At 41.4% G+C, this 23,245-nt stretch overlaps 1 protein-coding gene across 1 annotated transcript in view; it reads left to right on the top strand.

The window, feature by feature from the left end:
• NID1 (nidogen 1) overlaps window positions 1-23,245 on the top strand; it is an 89,095-nt gene that overhangs the window by 26,942 nt on the left and 38,908 nt on the right. Inside the window, 8 exon segments of the mRNA XM_030556945.1 lie at window positions 313-459; window positions 462-563; window positions 3,929-3,991; window positions 3,994-4,128; window positions 4,960-5,098; window positions 5,100-5,203; window positions 6,497-6,640; window positions 13,043-13,171. Coding sequence (XP_030412805.1) covers window positions 313-459; window positions 462-563; window positions 3,929-3,991; window positions 3,994-4,128; window positions 4,960-5,098; window positions 5,100-5,203; window positions 6,497-6,640; window positions 13,043-13,171 — 963 coding nt within the window.

Genomic DNA, 23,245 nt, shown 5'->3' with positions numbered 1-23,245 from the left:
GCTTGTTTATTCAACTCTATCCCTGGGAAAAATGAAAAAGGACAACTTCTAATTATTGTAACTCTGCCCACTCTCTCTTTCATAGCAATGAAACCATAATTGCCTATGCTACTTTACACTGCATTTGTAGGTGGCTTGTATGTCTAACTCTGTGAGCAACTGTCTCTTGCCATGAATGTTGACGCTAATTTTCTACTTTCTATCTACACAAAATTGATATACTGATTAGCAAATGTAGCTCTGAACAATGTGTTAATTCTGTTTTTACTTTGCAAAATTCTTTACCTTACATTGGTGTTTTTGATTGACCAGGTTCTCCTCAGCGAGTGAATGGGAAAGTGAAAGGGAAAATCTTTGTAGGAAGTAACCCAGTTCCAGTTGTATTTGAGAACACTGACCTCCATTCTTATGTAGTGATGAACCATGGGCGAGCATATACTGCTATCAGCACTATTCCAGAGTGCTGGGGTATTCTCTGCTTCCTCTTGCTTCTGTTGGAGGTATCATAGGATGGATGTTTGCTGTGGAGCAGCAAGGATATAGAAATGGATTCAGTATTACAGGTAACTTTTTTTTAAATTAGAACTTGTTTAAAAGGCTGCTTTATACTTTTTTTGTGACTTGAGGCAAGAGAACTGTTAAACTAGAAAACTTTGAAGTAAATTATTAGAAAGATGCAGAAGCTCCCTGTTTCCTGACTAGTATGGTTGATTGGTGCTAGATTAAAACTTCAGCCCATTTCTCTTGCTGATATAATACAGATACTGGAATTTTTACTTTACACTAGGCACAGATGCCTAGTAGTCAGAGTCAAAGTGGATTAGCCATTCCCATTCAATGAATTGATGTTATCAGGAAGCAGGTGACCTATTTTGGGAGGCCTGAGTATACCGCACCTCTGAAAATTGGTCTGTGTGTGTTAACAGACCACAATTTTCAGTTGCATTTTTTTATTTTTAGGTAATAATGGATGGAATTATAAATCAGCACTTGACACAGAGGCAGGAGCCAGGTTCCTTTCTTTTTCTTACTTCACATTATTGGAGTTTTCTAAATATCTCACATCTTGCTCTGAATTCACCAACTTGTACAGATGCAGCAACTTTTCAGTTTAGACCTCATACTATGTATAGATGCAAATTCCTAGATAACTGAAAATCATGTCACTTAGCAAGACAAAGTGGTGAAGTCTCGGGCCCCCTGGGGGGCTGTGAGTAGGTTTCAGAGGATCCATCAAAATAAACCAGTGAGCAGGGCCAACGTTAAACTCACCGGGGCCCAGGGCAGAATGTTGAAGCCTGAGCCCCGCCTCCCAGAGAAGAAGCTGAAGCTCGAGCAACTTAGCTTCACAGGGGCTCCTTGTGGTGTGAGGCCCCAGGTAATTGCCCTGCTTGCTAGCCGCTAATGCGAGCCTGGCTTTTAAACTACCAGATATGCAGAAAAACAGTGGTGGTGGTGCAGGTGGACCATGGAGTTTTTATAGCAGGTTGGGGGGCCTCAGAAAGAAAGGTTGAGAACCCTGTTTTATTGGACCAACTGCTGTTGGTGATAATGACAAGTTTTTGAACTTACACAGAGCTCTTCTTCAGGTTTGGAAATTCCAGATAAAAAGATATTACTTCACCCACCCTGCCTCTCTAATATCCTGAGACCAACATGGCTGCAACAACACAATCACAGCTCTTGAAAGATACATTTCCCTAGATTTTCATCTTTAATCTGTTCCTTCTGAATACATCTGGCTATTTGGCAGTTGTATAAATAGTCATAAAAATGTAAATGAGTCTTAATTCAATAAATCACAACTGTTGCAAAGTGTGGAGAATCTTTCAGCATAAGGAAACCTTTATACTACAGAACTAGCATAAAAAGATGCTCCTCACCACTGAATAGTAAAGACTTAAATCTGTAGGGTCATTTTGAAATTATACTAGTACACAAATGTGTAAAATTTAAAATGCTAATGAAAACAATGGGTCTTGTTGTATCCTGGTATGGCAACAAAGCTGGCCTTTAGACCCTTGAAGAAGCAGCCAACATGCAACAAGATAGAAAGGAAACACCCTCAAATGAAAGTTTGGTATAAATATTTGAGTGTCCTCAAAAAATTCAGTATTTACATTTGTTCCGTTGCAATAGCTGCTGCCTGCTGACACTGCCTAAAATGTGGTGAGATTTTTGTTTATGATACCACATGAGAAAAGTCCTGAGCTTTCTCAGACTATACACTTTTTTGCTGATGTTTAACATTATCTCAGTCTATCAGTGTGCTATGGGGAGGCTATCCTTCTAATGACAGGAGAATTGGAGCCAGAGGACCTATTCCTGAGAGGTGCTGAGCACCTGCAACTCTTTGCAACTTAAATGTTTTGTCGTAACCACTTCAAGTCTCTTGGTAGTTTATCCTTAAATGGGGAAACCTGTTTTTTCCCCTCTGATTACTGTAAAATCATTTTGGTGGCATATTTACTGCCTTGTATATAAGGTAAATAAGGTACTGAACAAGGTATGTGATAACACGTAGGGTGGTATTTTCAAAACTCCCAGTCTTTTAGGAATACAAGTCCCACTGAATTTCAGTACGAATTGTGCTTCTAAGTGAGTTTGGGATTTTTGAAAATCCCACCTTTAAACAAAATACAACAAAATGAGGTGAAAGCAGAATTTGAGCCTTAGAGGTGAACTTTTTACCTGCCAAGACTGGAGTGCAGGGATCTGTGTTTTCTCCTACAACAGCAAATCACCCAGATTCTATTCTGTGCTCAGCTTTTGCTTGGCACAAAAAGGATGTGGGGTTATTGGGGAGCCAGTTAGCACCCTTATTATTGGGGTATAGCTGTGCTGAGTCACCATGTAGGTTAGATATTTCAGTTGCTTATAGTCCAAATGAACCATATGCTAACTGTGTCCTGGCTAAGCCCCCAACTTGTACCTCTGTGCTGAACTGGCTATACAGCCACTGATAGCTAAAAGGTCCCCATGCTGGGGGTATTCACAGCTAGATGGATCTGGGCTTTTGAGCATCTGCAAAGAAGACACCAGAATGCAAGGAAAAGCTGGCCCTATGAATACCTAAAACATATTAGGCTTTAGGTGCTAACAATAGCATCAGGGGAAATGCTGCACGGGAAATGCTGAACCTTCAACTGCAATTTTGCCAGGCAAGTGAGGAATTCACTGATTTTTGTTAAAATTCCTATACGTTTCAGAAATATTTTTGTAATTCAAGGCTACAAATAACTAGAGATGGGTCTGAATTTCTAGACTGATTCAAATTCTACCACTCAGACCCATCTGTGAGTATGATCTGATTTAGAAGTTTATGCATTTTTTTTATTTGATGCTTTACAGTTCTGTGGCACGAATTTGTCAGCCTCATCAGTATGTTAATTGAATATAGAATTTTGTTGTTGGGTTTTTTTGTTTTGTTTTTTATGTATTAATTTATTGACTTCCTGGAAGCTAGTTCAGGAATTATAATGTACATTCAATTTTTTTTTAAATTTGGGACCAGAAATGTTCTGCCTGTTAATAGATATATTTTCTGTAAAGAATAAAAACACTTTTCAAGTATAACAACATGATAAGACTTACTATTGTATTTTGGCTACCTCAACTCTTCTCTTGATCTGAAACCTTTTCTTCTGCCTTTGCAGTTCAAGATGTTTAGTACCTAAAAGTCTGGGTTCTTTTACTATATTCAGTGATGTGTGTCAATGGCAATTTCTAGAACTATAATTTTTCCTTTATATGGGGAAAAAAAAGTGAACTCTTAGAAGATCTTGCATAATAGCTTGGAGAAAATATTTGCTTTTTGTTTGGTTTGGTTGTTGTTTTGTTGTTGTTGTTTTGTTTTGAAGAGTTGTGAGCAACAGTTTGACTAGATGGATTCAAATTTAGTCATGGTTTGCCTAATCTTGATTTCTAGGTGGTGAGTTTACGCGGCAAGCTGAAGTTACCTTCCTTGGCAGTAATGAGAAACTGGTTATCAAGCAAAATTCAGTGGAATCGATGAACATGGTCATCTTACAATCAGCACAGAAATGGAGGGCAAAGTACCCGAGATCCCATTTGGTGCATCAGTCCACATAGAACCATACAATGAGCTCTATCACTCTTCTCGTTCTGGTAAGAAACAACATGAATTAATGGAGGTGATTATCAACCATATTCCTCAGAAGAGAAAATAAGAATCTGAAAAACATTGCCTGTTACACAGGTTCATACCCGTTTTCAGTGTAGAGTTTGCTACCATATACTTGTTCTTTGGCTCTTTGGAACAACTCAATGAGAATGTTGTAATAACCTTTATCCTTGAAAATTTCATGTTCTTGGTCTCTTGTGAGATTTAAATTTTTTTATTAATTGTGTGGTGTGTAAAATGCTGGATTGACAGCTCTAGAGACACTGAAGAGGCCTTTCTTTTATCTACAAAACTGATAACAAAGTAGACACAGCAGCAGTGCAGATTTGCTAATTTTTCAGTTCTGATCTACAGGGCTCAAGAGCAGACGGTGATTTGGTTTTTCAGCTTATTCAGTCCTTGGTCTCTATTTTCTAAGAGACTACCATTAACTGTACCTATTGCTGTGAGGCTTTTTGCAATGTGCACAATGCTCCACTAGGAACTGGACTGAGACCTATGTATCAGTTTACATAGGTCACTGACCAGTTATCTGGTAGTAACCATCTATCACTGTGACTTGGGCAGGATTTGCTAAATTATGTTTAGATAAATATTTAGCACATTGTTTGAAACTCTGATACATGAAAACAAAAGACAGGCCAAATCAAGTGGAATTTCCTCCCTTTGAATAGAAGAACATGGCAGTGCTTTATAGCTGCTTGTCTGCAAATTCTGTTTAATACAATCTTGCCTTTGATCCATGTCTGCAGATGGAAATGGGCTTTGTACTGTCTCTTTCCTCTCTTATCCATGTGGTATTTGTTGTATTTCAGTGATCACATCATCTTCTACCAGGGAGTACACAGTGACAGAACCAGAACGAGATGGGATTGCTCCCTCCTACACTGTAGCCTACCAGTGGCGACAGACCATCTCATTCGACGAATGCATTCATGATGACTCACATCATGCTTTCTGCCACACAGCAGCTTTCAGTAGACAGTGTCTTTGTCCTGTATAATAGGGACGAACAAATTCTGCGATATGCTATGAGCAACTCAATTGGCCCAGTCAGTGGTATGTATAATGGTAATTCTTCAATTCCTCTTTGGGGACTGGGATTATGGGAGACAAGCTCCTTTATATTTGACTTTGCATTAGCTGGATGTTAATGAATAGATTATATAGCTGCGTTACTTACCTGGAATTCAAAATGCCTATGGACCTTTTTTTAAAAAAGATCCAAAATACCTCTTGTAAATTGAGCACCCAACTGCTATTGAATTTCAGTGGTATTTGAGTGCCTAATTCCTAGGATACTTTGAAAATACTAGTTTGAAACATTTCCTTACTAATACATCCATGGAGAATTTTCATTTACCTTATGTACATTTTACTTTTAAACATATAACAGTTCTATCATCAATTAATCCATTTTTATACTGTATGGGAGCACAAACCCACTGCTGCAAATAACAATCCAGTACTAGAATGAATCATGGCTCATAGAAACTAACTTCTATTTAATGGCACATCTTTCAGCCATCATAATATTCATTTCTAGATGATGTGCAATAGCCAATTATACAAAATGTTTTATTAGAGTGAAATGATAAACTTGTTTGGGTGTGTTGGGATTTTTATTAATTTTTGTTTTTGTTTAAACTTGAAACTTTATTTTAAAGGATTTTTTTGCAAAGTTGATAAGTCTGGGCAACCTTAATGACAAGTTAGCAAAGGTTTTGTTTTTGTTTTTTTTTGTTGTGGGAGTTAAATTAGGTGTGAGTGAAGGAACAATTTAAAAATGCACACCAAGTGAGTACAGAAGGGAGTATGTTTAGTTTTTGATAGCAAGGATACAGGTTGAAATAAGGCATTCCTAGCTACTGAAAAAACATCCCAACCCAAACAAAACAATCTTCTTTAGTGACTCAAGAGACTGGAAGGTAACTGCACAAGTGATTTGACTTAACCTTGCTTTTTAATTGTGTATATAATTTGCTGTGGGCTTTTCTGCATAAAAGTGTCATCTGTATTGTTTTTATAATTTACTTTTGTAAAAGTTCTTGAGGAATTTGTGCTGTCATGTTCGAGGTAAAAGGTATGATTCATCGTTAACCTGCATCTCAAGTGTAGGAACCCCTCTGCCTGATGAGACCAACTGGCACAGAACTGGCCCTCACACATACTGCAGGTGTAAGCAATCTCCCCTCAGTCTCTGCCTCAGTCCCGTGCTGCTGCAGGGATGGATTCAGACTTTAAACTTCCCTTTAAATAAGGACAATAAGAAACTAATGTTTGTCAGATAGTTACATTTAACTTGGCCTTGTTTTAGCGTCTTCAGTGGCTAAATACAATCTCTTTTAACAGATGGTTCTGCTGATATCAGCCGGAATCCTTGCTACACTGGTTCCCATGGTTGTGACACCAATGCAGTATGTCGTCCAGGAACAGGAAATCAGTTCTCCTGTGAATGCTCTGTAGGCTTCCGTGGAGATGGACGTGTTTGTTACGGTATGTGAAACATTTATGCATCAGAATAATGGCTTGTGTAGATTCTGCTTGTCATCACTGGAATATATTAACCCTCAGAACTGACCCTTTTGGCCTGGACTATTAAAATATGTCTTGAAAAATCTTGCTATTGGAATATGGTTCTCTAAAGCTTTCTGAGGCAGGAATTCTTCATTATGTGTTTTGTACAGTGCCTAGCACAAAGAACCTAAAGCTAATTGACGCATGAGTGCTATAAATCCTAATGGGGGAAGAAGACGTTCAAAATAATTACTTACATTCTTTCCTTGGTGAGCTAGTGTATATTAGAACTTCGAAATGGCTGACAGAATTTGTAATTTTTGCCTTTCAAAATCCAGAATTTTTTTTTCTCTGCTACCAATCCTACCTACACAGCATATTCCTAAAAGGACTGCCATTTTCTGCTCACAGACTACCTATAACAAATGTTACTATGGCCTTGATCAAAGCAGTTAATATTGAAATCAATAGCAATCTTCCCACTGTCTTCAAAAGACCCAATAAAATCCAATCTCCGTTAGTAATGGATTCCAATCTGAAGATTTGTGTGAAGACCAAGTACAATTTTACAATTTATAGCGCAGTTTGCCACAGTCCACATAGTCTGGCGATACGTGTTTATAATATGGTTGAGACATAATGGAGTTAATTAATCATTGTTAAATTCATTTGTTTTGGCTGTCTAGTCTGAATCTGTATTCCTCTTGGTTTACTGGATCCCCTTATGCCATCTCAGCTGTTGCTCACTGGAAAAACTTAGACCAATAGCCAATGCTGTAAGAGCTTTTCTAGATTAAAAGTGCTGGTCTGTATATATGTTAATACTCTGCAGGGTTGCTTTGCTTTTTTCAGATTTTATTGTGAAGCAATCTCAATTTAGCTGCTTATAAAAGAGGAGGGAGCAGTTTTAATGAACTGTTTAAAACCTAACGCTCTCCAGCTGTGTCTCCACAAAGTCTTACTAGGAATCCTGGATGGGAGTACTGAACTCTTTGTACATGTAAAACATTAGTTTACGGATGTCTTGGGCTATGCAATGTATAGACTCATAGACTCTAGGACTGGAAGGGACCTCGAGAGGTCATCGAGTCCAGTCCCCTGCCCTCATGGCAGGACCAAATACTGTCTAGACCATCCCTAATAGACATTTATCTAACCTACTCTTAAATATCTCCAGAGTGGAGATTCCACAACTTCCCTAGGCAATCTATTCCAGTGTTTAACTACCCTGACAGTTAGGAACTTTTTCCTAATGTCCAACCTAAATCTCCCTTGCTGCAGTTTAAGCCCATTGCTTCTTGTTCTATCATTGGAGGCTAAGGTGAACAAGTTTTCTCCCTCCTCCTGATGACACCCTTTTAGATACCTGAAAACTGCTATCATGTCCCCTCTCAGTCTTCTCTTTTCCAAACTAAACAAACCCAATTCCTTCAGCCTTCCTTCATAGGTCATGTTCTCAAGACCTTTAATTATTCTTGTTGCTCTTCTCTGGACCCTCTCCAATTTCTCCACATCTTTCTTGAAATGCGGTGCGCAGAACTGGACACAATGCTCCAGTTGAGGCCTAACCAGCGCAGAGTAAAGCGGAAGAATGACTTCTCGTGTCTTGTTTACAACACACCTGTTAATGCATCCCAGAATCACGTTTGCTTTTTTTGCAACAGTATCACACTGTTGACTCATGTTAAGCTTGTGGTCTACTATGACTCCTAGATCTTTCTGCCATACTCCTTCCTAGACAGTCTCTTCCCACTCTGTATGTGTGAAACTGATTGTTCCTTCCTAAGTGGAGCACTTTGCATTTATTTTTATTGAACTTCATCCTGTTTACCTCAGACCATTTCTCCAATTTGTCCAGATCATTTTGAATTTTGACCCTGTCCTCCAAAGCAGTTGCAATCCCTCCCAGTTTGGTATCGTCCGCAAACTTAATAAGCGTACTTTCTATGCCAACATCTAAATCGTTGATGAAGATATTGAACAGAGCCGGTCCCAAAACAGACCCCTGCGGAACCCCACTTGTTATACCTTTCCAGCAGGATTGGGAGCCATTAATAACTACTCTCTGAGTACGGTTATCCAGCCAGTTATGCACCCACCTTATAGTAGCCCCATATAAATTGTATTTGCCTAGTTTATCGATAAGGATATCATGCGAGACCGTATCAAATGCCTTACTAAAGTCTAGGTATATCACATCCACCGCTTCTCCCTTATCCACAAGGCTCATTATCCTATCAAAGAATGTTATCAGATTAGTTTGACACGATTTGTTCTTTACAAATCCATGCTGGCTATTCCCTATCACCCTTACCGCCTTCCAAGTGTTTGCAGATGATTTTTTAATTACCTGCTCCATTATCTTCCCTGGCACAGAAGTTAAACTAACTGGTCTGTAGTTTCCTGGGTTGTTTTTATTTCCCTTTTTATAGATGGGCACTATATTTGCCTCCTTCCAGTCTTCTGGAATATCCCCTGTCTCCCATGATTTCCCAAAGATAATAGCTAGAGGCTCAGATACCTCTTCTGTTAACTCCTTGAGTATTCTAGGATGCATTTCATCAGGCCCTGGTGACTTGCAGGCATCTAACTTTTCTAAGTGATTTTTACTTGCTCTTTTTTTATTTTCTCTTCTAAACCTACCCTCTTCCATAGACATTCCTTCAGACTTCTCAGTGAAGACCGAAACAAAGAAGTCATTAAGCATCTCTGCCATTTCCAAGTCTCCCGTTACTGTTTCCCCCTCCTCACTGAGCAGTGGGCCTACCTGTCCTTGGTCTTCCTCTTGCTTCTAATGTATTGATAAAAAGTCTTCTTGTTTCCCTTTATTCCCATAGCTAGTTTGAGCTCATTTTGTGCCTTTGCCTTTCTAATCTTGCCTCTGCATTCCTGTGTTATTTGCCTATATTCGTCCTTTGTGATCTGACCTAGTTTCCATTTTTTATATGACGCCTTTTTATTTTGTAGGTCACGCAAGATCTCGTGGTTAAGCCAAGGTGGTCTTTTGCCACATTTTCTATCTTTCCTAACCATCGGAATAGCTTGCTTTTGGGCCCTTAATAGCGTCCCTTTGAAAAACTGCCAACTCTCCTCAGTTGTTTTTCCCCTCAGTTTGATTCCCATGGGACCTTACCTATCAGCTCTCTGAGCTTACCAAAATCCCTTCCTGAAATCCATTGTCTGTTTTGCTGTACTCCCTTCTACCCTTCCTTAGAATTGCAAACTCTATGATTTCATGATCACTTTCACCCAAGCTTCCTTCTACTTTCAAATTCTCAACAAGTTCCTCCTTATTTGTTAAAATCAAGTCTAGAACAGCTTCCCCCCAGTAGCTTTTTCAACTTTCTAAAATAAAGAGTTGTCTGCAATGCAGTCCAGGAACTTATTGGATAGTCTGTGCCCCGCGGTGTTATTTTCCCAACATATATCTGGATAGTTGAAGTCCCCATCACCACCAAATCTTGGGCTTTGGATGATTTTGTTAGTTGTTTGAAAAAAGCCTCATCCACCTCTTCCACTTGATTAGGTGGCCTGTAATAGACTCCCAGCACGACATCATCGTGTTTTTTACCCCTTTTAGCCTAACCAGAGACTCTCAACACGTCCATCTCCACCTCAGTCCAAGTGTGTATATTTTTAATATATAAGGCAACACCTCCCTTTTTCCCCTGTCTATCCTTCCTGAGCAAACTATACCCATCCACACCAACATTCCAGTCGTGTGTATTATCCCACCAAGTTTCAGTAATGCCAACAATGTCATAGTTGTATTTATTTATTAGCACTTCCAGTCTTTCTGCTTATTACCCATACTTTTGCATTTGTATATAGGCATCTAAGATACTGGTTTGATCTTGCCTCCCAGCTTTGCCCTGACCCTCCTTTCTCTCTGCCATTATAGCCCATGCTCCCTCCTGTTTCCAACCCATCTCCCAGGTCTTGTTCCCCACTTACCTGTGGGGTTTGCTCACCTGTCCCCGTCGAACCTAGTTTAAAGCCCTCCTTACTAGGTTAGCCAGTCTGTGAGCAAATAAGGCCTTTCCCCTCCTCGAAAGGTGAATGCCATCTGTGCCTAGCAGTCCTTCCTCGAATAGCATCCCGTGGTCGAGGAAGTCAAAGCCCTCCTGGCGACACCGTCTTCGCAGCCAGGCATTCACCTCCACGATGCATCTGTCTCTGCCCGAGCCCCTACCTTCGACAGGAAGAATCGAAGAGAATACCACCTGCGCTCCAAACTCCTTAACCCGTACTCCCAGAGCCCTGTAGTCACTCTTGATCTGCTCAGTGTCACACCTCACAGTATCATGTGTGCCCACATGGATGAGTAGCATGGGGTAGTAGTCAGAAGGCCGGATAATCCTCCACAATGCCTCTGTAACATCTTGGATACGGGCCCCTGGCAGGCAGCATACCTCCCAGGATGAACGGTCAGGGCGACAGATGGGTGTCTCCGTCCCCCTCAGCAGAGAGTCTCTAACCACCACTACCCTACATTTCTTATTATCAGTGGTGGCAGCAGACCTTCCAGCCTTAGGGTTACGAGGCTTTCCCTCCTTAACTGTTGGGGGTGATTCCTCTCCTGTGTCAAGAAGAGCATAACGGTTATCTATTACCACAGCAGGAGGGTTCGCAGCAGGGGTGGAGCACTGCCTGCTGCCAGAAGTAACCAGCTATCAGTGTCCACCCTGAGCCATCTCCTCCTCCACTAGTGTGTCAGTAGTCCTGTGAACTGGGACGGCTACGTCAGCTGTCTCCACATGGATACTGTCCAGGAATTGCTCATGGAATACAGCTCTACCACAATAAAACGCGACCTGATGTAACATGAATTCGGATATATTGCCAGTAAAGCAGTGCTCTGGGGGGGCGGGGCTGCGTGCTCTGGCAGATCAAAGCAAGTTCAATATAACACAGTTTCACCTATAACGGGGTAAGATTTTTTGGCTCCCAGGGACAGCATTATATCGGGATAGAGGTATAATTAGTAGTACAGTATTTAGAAAGGACATAGCTGTGGTACTCAAATACCGCTTGTACTAAGTGTAGATAATATTTATTTTCAATGTACTATCCAAAATCTTTGCAACTGTCCTGATTTTTTTTTTTTTTTAAAGCCCAGGGCAGCCTCTGTAAACAAGAGATAAAGAAAAGAGGAGAGGAAAAATTATCACAAAGGTCTTTGGGTTACCCTTGCTTTTTGGCTCCGATAACATTTTCACTTCCAGAGACTATTAAATATATAATTATGTGATTTTAAGTGTTCCTCTCCTCCTTTTAATTAATAATTGAATATAGCTGTTTCATTAGAGCTGAGAGCTCATGTAAAATGATTGTACTCCTACCTACTACCATAGAACCTGTATCTTGTTAGAGTACTCTAATTTTGTAGAATGGGTAAAGAATGTTTGGAAAAAATAGAAGCCTTTGGAACCATCTTTTCAAGACTGGACTCATTTAAATGGAAGCACTTCTAAAAGGAAGTCTGTTCTTCTCAGTTGTATGGCATTCCTGTTGTTGTCTAAAATCACAAGTCTTAAGTATTTCACGGGACTCTGCAGTTTAATGTATGACTTACAGAGTAATAGCCATTTTATATTGGGTAACTTCTCAGGGTGAAATATGTTATTAGGCTGACAAAGCTAAACTGTGAAAATGTGCTATTTTGTTTGACTCTTTCTCATAATTTAGTCCCTCCTACGTACCCCAGGTCACATTAGAAATTCCCTAGATGTCTACACTAGCTCCTCCTAGCTGGAGATCTATAAAACCTGATCATATAAAGCTTGGAATACATGACTTACAGTTAAAGTTATGAATCAATATCACATCTGTACAAGTCCTCCACATGTTACGTTTAGTTAAACTATAGTTGGTAGCTGCTATATGGCATAATTTAATAAAATATTAGTCCATTTTATTTTCTGAATGTATGCTCTCTGACAATTACGTGCAGTAAATTATTATGCATTAGTGTAGTTCTCCAAGTAACAAGCCTCCAGCATAGTCATTAATGCTCATGCTGTACATAGCACATATATGAACAACAAAATATATAATTTATTTTAAAATCTAACTTAAAGTTACAGCAGCAATTGTTGGTTGAATCCATATGGTACCGTAATGATAAAGTTTACTGCTATAGCTTTGTGCAATCGTGTCATCTTAGGAAAGGAACCTTTACTGGCCTGTGGAAAGTTCTTGAATGTCTCTTTGGAAAATGTTAAAGAATAACAACACAACTGGTGTATGGACTGGTTTTTTAGATTAGCTTTATTAATCTATCTATATATTTATTTAGTAGTAGTTGCATGATGCCCTTGTTTCCAGGATCCACATTGTTCACCCCGTTGTAATAACTAGAATCTTTGTAACATTCTCCAGATGTTGATGAGTGCTCAGAGCAACCGACTGTGTGTGGCACCAATGCAGTCTGTAATAACCAGCCAGGAACTTTCCGATGTGAGTGTGTTGATGGCTATCAGTTTTCAGATGATGGACGGACTTGTGTGGGTGAGTTTAGTTCCAGATTTTCTTAAATCATGTACTAGCAGGTTTTGGGAAATGTGACTGTTACATAGAGCACAGATGTGGAGTCAGGTTTTGTGGGTTCTGTTTCTGTTTCTGCCACTGATTTGCTGTTACTTTGGGCAAGTCACTTAAAGGTGACCTTCAAAGAATTTTTATAACATTAGGTGTGTGTCTTTTTTCACAGTTTAAAGAGCCTTTTAGTACCCACTGCTTTTTCCTTGTGAAGGTACACTGTAATCAAGCCACCTCTCAATCATCTTTTTGATAAGCTAAACAGATTGAACTCTCTAAGTCACTAGAAGGCATTTTCTCTGGCCCTTGAGTAATTTTTGTCTCTTTCCTACAACCTTTCCAATTTTTAAACATATTCTGTAAAATATGGAGAGCAGAACTGTATGCAGTATTCCAGTATCAGACTCACCAATGCTGTATACAAAAATAAAATCACTTTCTGACTTCCCTGTTTATACATCCAAGGATTGCATTAGACTTCAAACAAGCAGAGTTTAACAACTCAGAACTAGTAGGAAAGGTCCCATGGAAAGAAAATCTAAGAAAAAAAGGAATTCAGGAGAGCAGGCAGTTTCTCAAGAAGACAGTATTAAAGGGGCAACTGCAAACTATCCCAATGCAAAGAAAAAATAATAAATAAATAAATAAGAGGCAATTATGGATGCATTAGGATCTCTTGAATGACCTGAAAGTCAGAGAATCCTACAAAAAATGGAAACATGGACAAATTGTGAAGGATTAGTACAAAAGAATAGCATAAGCATGTAGGGACAAACTCTGAAAGACCAAGGCACTAAAATGAATAACACCTAACAAGTGACATAAAAGGCGATTTTAAAAAGAGGCTTATAGAGCCTTGTACATCAGGAGCAATAGAAAGATGAAGGAAAATGTAGGTCCACTATGTAACAGGGAAGGAGAGTGCATAACAAATGATATTAAGAAGGCTGAGGTGTTTAATGCTTAATTTGGTTTTTAAAAAAATTGAGAATAGATACTTAACATTAATATTAACATATGGGAAGGAACACAAGCCAGCATAGGCAAAGAACAAGTGAAAGAATATTTAGATAAGCTAGCTGTATTCAAATTAGCAGGGCCTGATGAAATTCACCCTAGAGTACACAGGGAATTAGCTGAAGCAATCTCAGAACCATGAGTGATTTATCATCCAAGACTTATGGAGGATGAGTGAGGTCCCAGAGGACTGGAGAAGGACAAAAAAAAGGGAAAAAAAGAGGACCTGGCAAGTTATAGACCAGTTAACTTAACTTCTTGATACCTGGAAAGATGATATTGGAATAAATCATTAAATAATCAATTTTGTAAGCACCAAACAAATAATAGGGTGATTAAATAAATCAATTTGTCAGGAACAAATCATGCTAAACCAACCTAGTTACCTTCTTTGACAGGTTTACTGGTCTAGTGGATGTGAGGGAAGCCATCAAAATGATTTAATATGATTTAGTAAAGCTTTTAATGTCCCAAATGACGTTCTCCTAAGCAAATGAAGGAAATGGAGTCTAAATGAGATTACTATAAAATGGGTGAACACAGCGGCGTATTATTGCCTAGGCTGACAAATTTATAATAGCAGCATTTTTGTAATTGCAACATCAGTGACGCCGTGATTCTACCAATCATTGTGCGTATTGAAACCACCAATAGTGGCGTGATGTCATTTAGTAAACATCCTAGCGAGAATCCTAAACATTAATAATATGACTGGAAGGAAGAAATTAAGTGGTTCTCAGTTCAAAAAAAAAATGCTGTACAAAAGAAAGGGAAAATGAAATGATAGCAAAAATGCGCAAAATTGATTCCTTTGTTGTATCAGTTAGTGCCAATAGTGAGACAGAAAAAATAGTTGAAAGTAGTAGTGAAGTAAAAAATAAAAATATTGGTGTTGATATTGAAAATATTGATATTTAATAAGTCATATGGGGCGGAGGGCAGCAATTATTTCAGGGCCTAGTGGCGACAAAATCATTAATCTGCCACTGGGTGCACAACTATACTCAGAGTGGTTGTCAAAGTTTCACTGTCACTCTAGAAGGACATATCTACTGGGGTCTTGGAGGGGTCAGTCCTGCATCCAGTACTAGTCAATATTTTCATTAATTATTTGGATAATGGAATAGAGAATGTGCTTATAAAATGTGCAGGTGACACCAAGCTGGGAGGGGTTGCAAGCACTTTGGAGGACAGGCTCAGATATCAAAACAACCTTGACAAATTGGAGAATTTATCTGAAATCAACAAGATGGACTTTTCTTTACTGAATGTCAAAGTACTACACTTGCCAAGGAAGAATCAAATGCAGAAAATGGGGAATAGTTATGTAGGCAGTGCAGTAGAAAAGGATCTGGAGGATGTAGTGGATCACAGACTGAATATGAGTAAGACCTTTTTGTTTTAAATTTTTTATTTTTTAAATTTTCCAGGTTTTATCAGATTTTATTAAAAAAAAAATTAAAATGAAGGGCAGGGGGAGGTGAGGAATGGAGGAGTGCCTGGTTGGGAGTGTCCTCTGTGTGTCCCTGTTAAATGTAATCAGTTCATGATTACTGGTCCCTAGCAACCACTGACTACTAGTCCAATGAATAATTCATCTTTATCCATCATAGAATTATAGAATATTAGGGTTGGAAGGGACCTCAGGAGGTCATCTAGTCCAACCCCCTGCTCGAAGCAGGACCAATCCTCAGATTTTTTGCCCCAGTTCCCCAAATGGCCTCCTCAAGGATTGAACTCACAACCCTGGGTTTAGCAGGCCAACGCTCAAACCACTGAGCTGGTCCAAAACAGAGCTACCACATGTTGGATGCAGTATCTTTTTATGTTAGAAAATTATCATCTATGACTTTTAGAAAGACTGATGCTTTACTAGTACAATTCTCAGCTAAGTTTTCTTGAAGGCTGAATATAAATCTAAACAAATGTGATTTTAAAATTGTCTGTCTTCAGATCTCAGCTCTTTCATACTTGCCTGTTACTTTCAGCTGTGGATTCCAAATGTAATTGGTGTTCATAGTTGTAAAGAGGGAAAAATTAAAATGATTAGTTACTAACATGCCATCTGATTTCACAATGTCTTCAAATTTAAGGCAGGTCAGTCTTAACTCCAGTTTTAACTGTCCCATTGTGTTGCTCCCACTTCTGAGCATATGCTGACAAACTGTCTGCTTGCTGTTTCTGAGAGCTGGACTGCATTGTTGGGGTCCTGAAGTGAGCTGGCTGCAGTAAGTTTGCCCGAACAGGAGGGGCTGGGGTCCCTCCCACTTTTTACCTGCCGTAAGGGCGAGTGATGGGGGGAAGGGGTAGCGAGGAGCAAGCAGGGGTTGGGAGCAGGGGAGACAGCACCAGAGTGGGGCCTCAGGAGAAGGGATGGTGCAAGGCAATTGTTATGCTATACAAAGCACATGGGATCTTTTATGAGTCCTGCTAGTTGATGTTTAGTTACCAGTTCAGAGTCTGGATCAATCTAGTGGCCAGCCAGATTGGTCGCAGAGGGGAGCCGGGCTCTGTTGGTCGCGATCTGATGCTGTTGGAGTGTGGCAACACGAACCCAAAACCCCATGGCAGAACTACCTGTTCTTATGGTCTTTTTTTTCTCTGTTGACATCTATAGATTTTGCTGTGTCCGTTTCTGACTGGTTACTTCTTAGCTGGTGTATCTTTTGATGTAAACATTCCAATACACCTCCAAGAGGGTCATCCTGTCCTTTGTTCTGATTTAATCAATTGTCCTCGGGGTGCCAGACTTCACCTCAGGGTCGTCAATCTGCCCTTCATTATGGATGCATGTTGATAATTCTCTGATGTCCTTTAAGTCTCTTCACTCCTTCTTCCTTGACCATCTGACACATCTAGCTATAACAATGGCCTTCACACCTTATCTTTTCCTGATGCATGCATTCCTCATTCACATGAACAGTCTCTTACAGTTAAAGATATACAGCAGTTTTTATGTTGAGCAAGAAAAGGCATTGTAAATTAAGCCTTCCTAAATCTTATAATCAAAACAATTTACTTCAACTTTCCTCTAATCTTCTTAACATAGACACAATACAGAATCCTGTCTCTAAGGCCTTGGCTACACTGGCGCTTTACAGCGCTGCAACTTTCTCGCTCAGGGGTGTGAAAAAAAACACCCCCCTGAGCGCTGCAAGATACAGAGCTGTAAAGCGCCAGTGTAAACAGTGCCGCAGCGCTGGGAGCGCGGCTCCCAGCGCTGCAAGCTAATCCCCATGAGGAGGTGGAGTACGTGCAAGCGTCCAAAATTTGGGGGTTAGCATGAAAACCTCCAAGCTTAGTTACCAGCTTGGACCTGGTACTGCTGCCACCACCCAAAAAATTAGAGTGTTTTGGGGCACTCTGGTCCCCCTGAAAAACCTTCCCTGGGGACCACAAGACCCAAATCCCTTGAGTCTCACAACAAAGGGAGATAATCCTGATTCCCTTCCCCCCTCCAGGTGCTCCTGGAGAGATACACAGACACAAGCTCTGTGAAACTACGCAGAGTGAGTCCCCCTCTCCGTTCCCAATCCTGGAACAAAAGCACTTTCCTCTTCACCCAGAGGAAATGCAAAATCAGGCTAGCAATCCAACACACAGCTTTCCCCTGATTTCTTCCTCCCACCAATTCCCTGGTGAGTACAGACTTAATTTCCCTGAAGTAAAGAAAAACTCCAACAGGTCTTAAAAGAAAACTTTATATAAAAAAGAAAGAAAAAATACAAATGTTCTCTCTGTATTAAGATGATACAACACAGGGTCAATTGCTTAAAAGAATATTGAATAAACAGCCTTATTCAAAAAGAATACAAATCAAAGCATTCCAGCACTTATATTCATGCAAATACCAAAGAAAAGAAACCATATAACTTACTATCTGATCTCTTTGTCCTTACTCTTAGAAACAGAAGACTAGAAAGTAGAAAGTACTTCTCCAAAGCTCAGAGAAGCAGGCAGGCAGACAAAAGACTCAGAGACACACTTCCCTTCACCCAAAGTTGAAAAAATCCGGTTTCCTGATTGGTTTTCTGGTCAGGTGTTTCAGGTGAAAGAGACATTAACCCTTAGCTATCTGTTTATGACAGGTGTGAAAAAAAACACCCCCCTGAGCGCTGCAAGATACAGAGCTGTAAAGCGCCAGTGTAAACAGTGCCGCAGCGCTGGGAGCGCGGCTCCCAGCGCTGCAAGCTAATCCCCATGAGGAGGTGGAGTACGTGCAGCGCTGGGAGAGCTCTCTCCCAGAGCTGGCGCTGCGACCACACTCACACTTCAAAGCACTCCCGTGGCAGCGCTTTGAAGTTTCAAGTGTAGCCGTACTCTTACTTTCTAAACCTTAAAACAAAGAAATGTATATTTAACTAGAGTGCCTAATTTGTAATACATATAGGAAACCATAGTAGACGTTATAAATTATCCTAAAACGAAAGGGTGACCATAATCAGTCATAAGGATTGTTCTGATCTGTCATTCCTTTCTGCTATTCAAAAAGGGTGGCTGGCAGGATGAAATCAAATCATACATTAATTCTTATAGTACAATTATAAAATCCTGCTCCTACACAGGGCTCGGGGAAAAAGGTGGCGGCACGGCGGTGAGGCCTCGGGAAGAGGCGATATGAGGGTAGGGGCTCCAGGAGAAGGGGCAGCACGGGAGGATGTGGCCATGGTTCGGGCACCGTCAGCCCCACAACTCTTATGGACCTTCTGCTGCTCCTGGGTTGCAGTCCATGTGAAGAGCATGGAATAGGGAGTCCATATTCTTTGAGTAGTACCCAAATACCAATGTTCAAGAGGCCCACCTTCTACCCTTGTATTATGCCATTTATGAAACTACATTTCAACACTGCTGGAAACTCCTTCTGACATGAGACTAGAAAAGACAATTCTTCCACACCTTTTCTTCCAAAAAGGGATCAACAAGTGGAAAAAGGGAGAATTCAGTTTTTTTGCTCTTATATTTTAGTCCAGATAAAGGTCTGTCTTCAGCTTGGTGTCATTCTGTGTAACTCTCAGATTTATCATTTGGGTAATGTAATGTGCTGTTTAGAACCAGAACCTACTAATGCTGTTGTGGATCAGTGCTGTGTGTAGGTTGGGAATCTTGAAGTTCCTATTGGAACTTGCTAAAAAGGAATTGTAACTGCAGAGCATTGGAGGGAGAGAAACCGTGCTAAATCCCTGCTTAAAAAGAAATCTAAGCCTCTGGGGTTTTGAGGAAATTTTGTTAGCTGTGTAATGTCAGGTGGCCTGTGAAAGCTTTAAATAAGTAACTTTATTGGCTCTGCTAAATAACTTTTTATTAAATATTTCCTTTCTTACATATTTGGTTGTTTCAACATCTGCTTGGTGGAAACCTGAATTTAAGAATAACATAGTCAGGCGTTTTCCTACCCTGGGCAAGTACAGGCTCACACAATTTTTTTTCCCTTACTCCCTCTCAGGCTTTTGCATTTGCAGAAGTTCAAGTTTTACCATAGCTAGCTAAGTCTGAGGATGCTTGTACAGAATGCATGTTTAAAGTGGATTTCTTTGTGGGCAGATTAATTTCCCATGTGGAATTTTCATCCTGTTTAATATTATATAGATTCTTTAGGGGTTGGATGCCTTGCCCTGGAGAAATTTAAAAACCCCAAGAGTTTAAAAATCAGAAGGCACACTGAAAAAAAAATCATGCAACTTGTATAATAATTTATGACACTCTTTTTGGACAGTCTTGTGAATATTGAATGATTTTAAAGGGAAGGTGTGCCACCCGTTCGCACCTCCTTTTGTGTGTGCCCCCCTTCAGTTTGAAAAGTCACCTGAAAGACAAGGTAGGGTCAGGCAGTGGAAGAGCTAATATTGGATACTGGAAGGGGAATTTGACTCTTACGCTATCTCAGGGTGGAGGAGGAGAGGGAAAGGTGTGGAAGGACAATTAATCTTTTCTTGTCTCCCTTTTGTCACTTCAGTCTGAAACACTTTTTCCTTCCGGGCCCTGTTCTGCCAGCCCCCATATAGACTGCGTCTACATTGAACACCAGTGCTGGCAGAGAGTGGGGTACATGTAGCTACATGCCATAGCGAAAAGCAAGCTGCCTCCACACTGCAGTGTGTAGCTTCTTCTGTCTGTGAAAGGCTTTGACAGGGAGGAGGCAGCAGAGAGACTTCAGTAGCTCCCTAATGCCAAAGCCTTTCACTGTGATGAGGAAAGGTTCTTGGAGGAGGGATTTACTGAAGCCTTTTCCCCCACTGTCCAAGACTTTTCTCTGTGGCAGGGGAAGGCTCCTGTAGCTGTGAGGTAGCGGGACACCACTCTACTAAAAGTAGCCATGTAGGCAGGGAAGGCACTGCTTGGACTGTAGAGAGCCATGTAGGATATATGCCTGAGGACATACGCACAGGCTTCAGGCAGATCTTTTAAGCAGTGCCTCACAGCCTATGCTGCTATTTGTACCTATGCAAAGAGGGCTACCCAGGTGTGTATTCTACGTATCTCTGTAAGAAGTGCGTGATGTGGATGTACCTATAAAGTTAATCTTTGTGGCACTTCCGGTGACCAGCTCTGGCCAAATTCATCCCTGACATAATTCCATTGATCCCCAGTTTCTCCCTTTCTTTCTAGCAGAGGCATTGCAAAGATACACTCTGCAGTGTATAGGGCTGGAAGGAAAATGGAGAGTACCTCGCTGATGAAAACAAATCCAGTGGCTCTCTTCTTCCCTTCTCCTTCCCCAGGGATGGGGAGTCAGCACTCTGCAAATCTAAGGGTATGGCTACACTTATATTTGTGCAGCGCTGGGAGTTACAGCTGTGTTCGTACAGCTGTGTAGGGACAGCGCTGCAGTGTGGCCACACTGACAGCTACCAGCGCTGCAGTGTGGCCACATTTGCAGCATTTGCAGCACTGTTGGGAGTGGTGCATTGTGGGCGGCTATCCCACAGAGCACCTTGTCCCATTTTGGTGCCGTGGGTTGTGGGAAGGGGATGGAAGGGTGCAGGTCATTCCGCTTCCTGTCCCAACGCCCCGTGGTGCATCGCTACACATCCCAGCAGTTTGGCGCCATTGTGAGTCTGCAGCGCGATTTCTGTTAGAAATGGATCCTGAGCTGCTGAGGACCTTGCTGATGAATGTTGCCAGCACATCACGTTTGGTAGTTGAGGTATTCCTTCAGCTCCAAAGTGACAGTGAGGAGTCAGACGATTATATTGATTCGCCTGACGTGCAAGACACTAAATTGCTTGTGGCAGTAACAGACGTGCTCAGCACTGTGGAACGCCGCCTTTGGGCTCAGGAAACAAGCACTGAGTGGTGGGATCACATCGTCCTGCAAGCCTAGGATGACGAGCAGTGGCTGCAGAACTTTCAGATGAGAAAAGCCACTTTCATGGGACTGTGTGAGGAGCTTGCCCCCACCCTGCGGCGCAAGGACACGAGATTGAGAGCTGCCCTGCCAGTGGAGAAGCGGGTGGCTATTGCAATCTGGAAGATGGCAACTCCAGACAGCTACCAATCGGTCGCAAACCAGTTTGGAGTGGGAAAGTCGACCGTTGGAATAGTGTTGATGCAAGTTTGCAGGGCCATTAATCGCATCCTGCTAAGAAGAACCGTGACTCTGGGGAACGTGCAGGACATTGTGGATGGCTTTGCACAAATGGGTTTCCCTAACTGTGGAGGGGTGATAGATGGGACACATATTCCTATTCTGGCACCACCCCACCTGGGATCCGAGTACATTAATCGGAAGGGGTATTTCTCTGTGGTTCTCCAAGTGCTTGTGGATCACCATGGGTGTTTCACTGACATTTACACAGGATGGCCTGGAAAGGTGCATGATGCACGCATCTTTTGGAACAGTGCCCTGTTCAGGAAGCTGCAGGCCGGGACTTTTTTCCCAGACCGCAAGATCACAGTAGGGGACGTTGAAATGCCCATTGTGATCCTTGGAGACCCCGCTTACCCCTTAATGCCATGGCTCATGAAATCATATACAGGGAAGCTTGACAGGAGCAAGAACCGGTTCAACTACAGGCTGAGCCGGTGCAGAATGACTGTGGAGTGTGCTTTCGGCCGTTTAAAGGGACGCTGGAGGTGTCTTTATGGGAAGCTAGACTTGGGGGAAAGCAGCATCCCCGCTGTTATCCTCGTGCTTTACCCTCCATAATATTTGTGAAGGGAAGGGTGAAACGTTCAGTGAGGAATGGACCTCCGAGGTTCAACGCCTAGAGGCTGAATTTGCACAGCCAGAAAGCGGGGCTACTAGAGAGGCCCAGCACAGGGCTTCCAGGATTAGGGATGCCTTAAGGGAGCAATTTGAGGCTGAAAGCCAACAGTAATGTTTGGTGCCTTGCACGGGTGTGAAGTGCAGTGGTTAAAATGATTTGCAGTGCCTGTTTTTCCCTTGGGGTACAGTATTTTTCACTTTCTGCAATAATAAAAAATGTTTTAAAAGCCAAGAAATCATTTATTCAAAATACAGTACATAAAAGGGCAGGAGGGTAGGGTGCTGAACTGTACATTCAGAGGTTTGAATATGTCCTGCCTGGATTGCTGTGCAATGCCTGCTGCACTTCAGGATTAATATGCTGCATGGTGATGGGGGTTGAGTGCATAGGGTATGGGTCATAGTTCTCAGGGCTGGTAGGTGAATGTACAGGTGTTGGGGGCAGTTGGTGGTGGTAAGAACCAGGCTGCTTGAGAAAGGGGTTTTGAGCAAACACTGGGGCACAAGGGAGAGAGCTTTGGGGGGCGGGGGTTAGCACGGTACTGATCTGCCTGCTTGGTTACGAGAGACTGCATACAGTCTGTTTGGTGCGCCAGGAGGCTTATCAGCTGCTTTGTGCTTTTCTTGGTAGCCAATTCCTTTCTCCTACTTTGTGTTTCCCTCCACTGATGCATTTTCTCTCTCCAGTCCTGCAGCCTTTTATTCACTCTGGCATACTGATTCATAACTGCTTTCACCAAATCTTCTTTGCTTTTCCTTGGTTTGGGCTTCAAGTTCTGTAATTTTTCAGCAGGCTGTGATAGGGCCGGAGGATTCAAGGA

Source organism: Gopherus evgoodei, chromosome 3, assembly GCF_007399415.2.
Source record: "Gopherus evgoodei ecotype Sinaloan lineage chromosome 3, rGopEvg1_v1.p, whole genome shotgun sequence".
Classification (NCBI taxonomy): Eukaryota; Metazoa; Chordata; order Testudines; family Testudinidae; genus Gopherus; species Gopherus evgoodei.
Note: the sequence above shows the minus strand (reverse complement) of the source record. Positions and strands in the feature narration are given on the sequence as shown.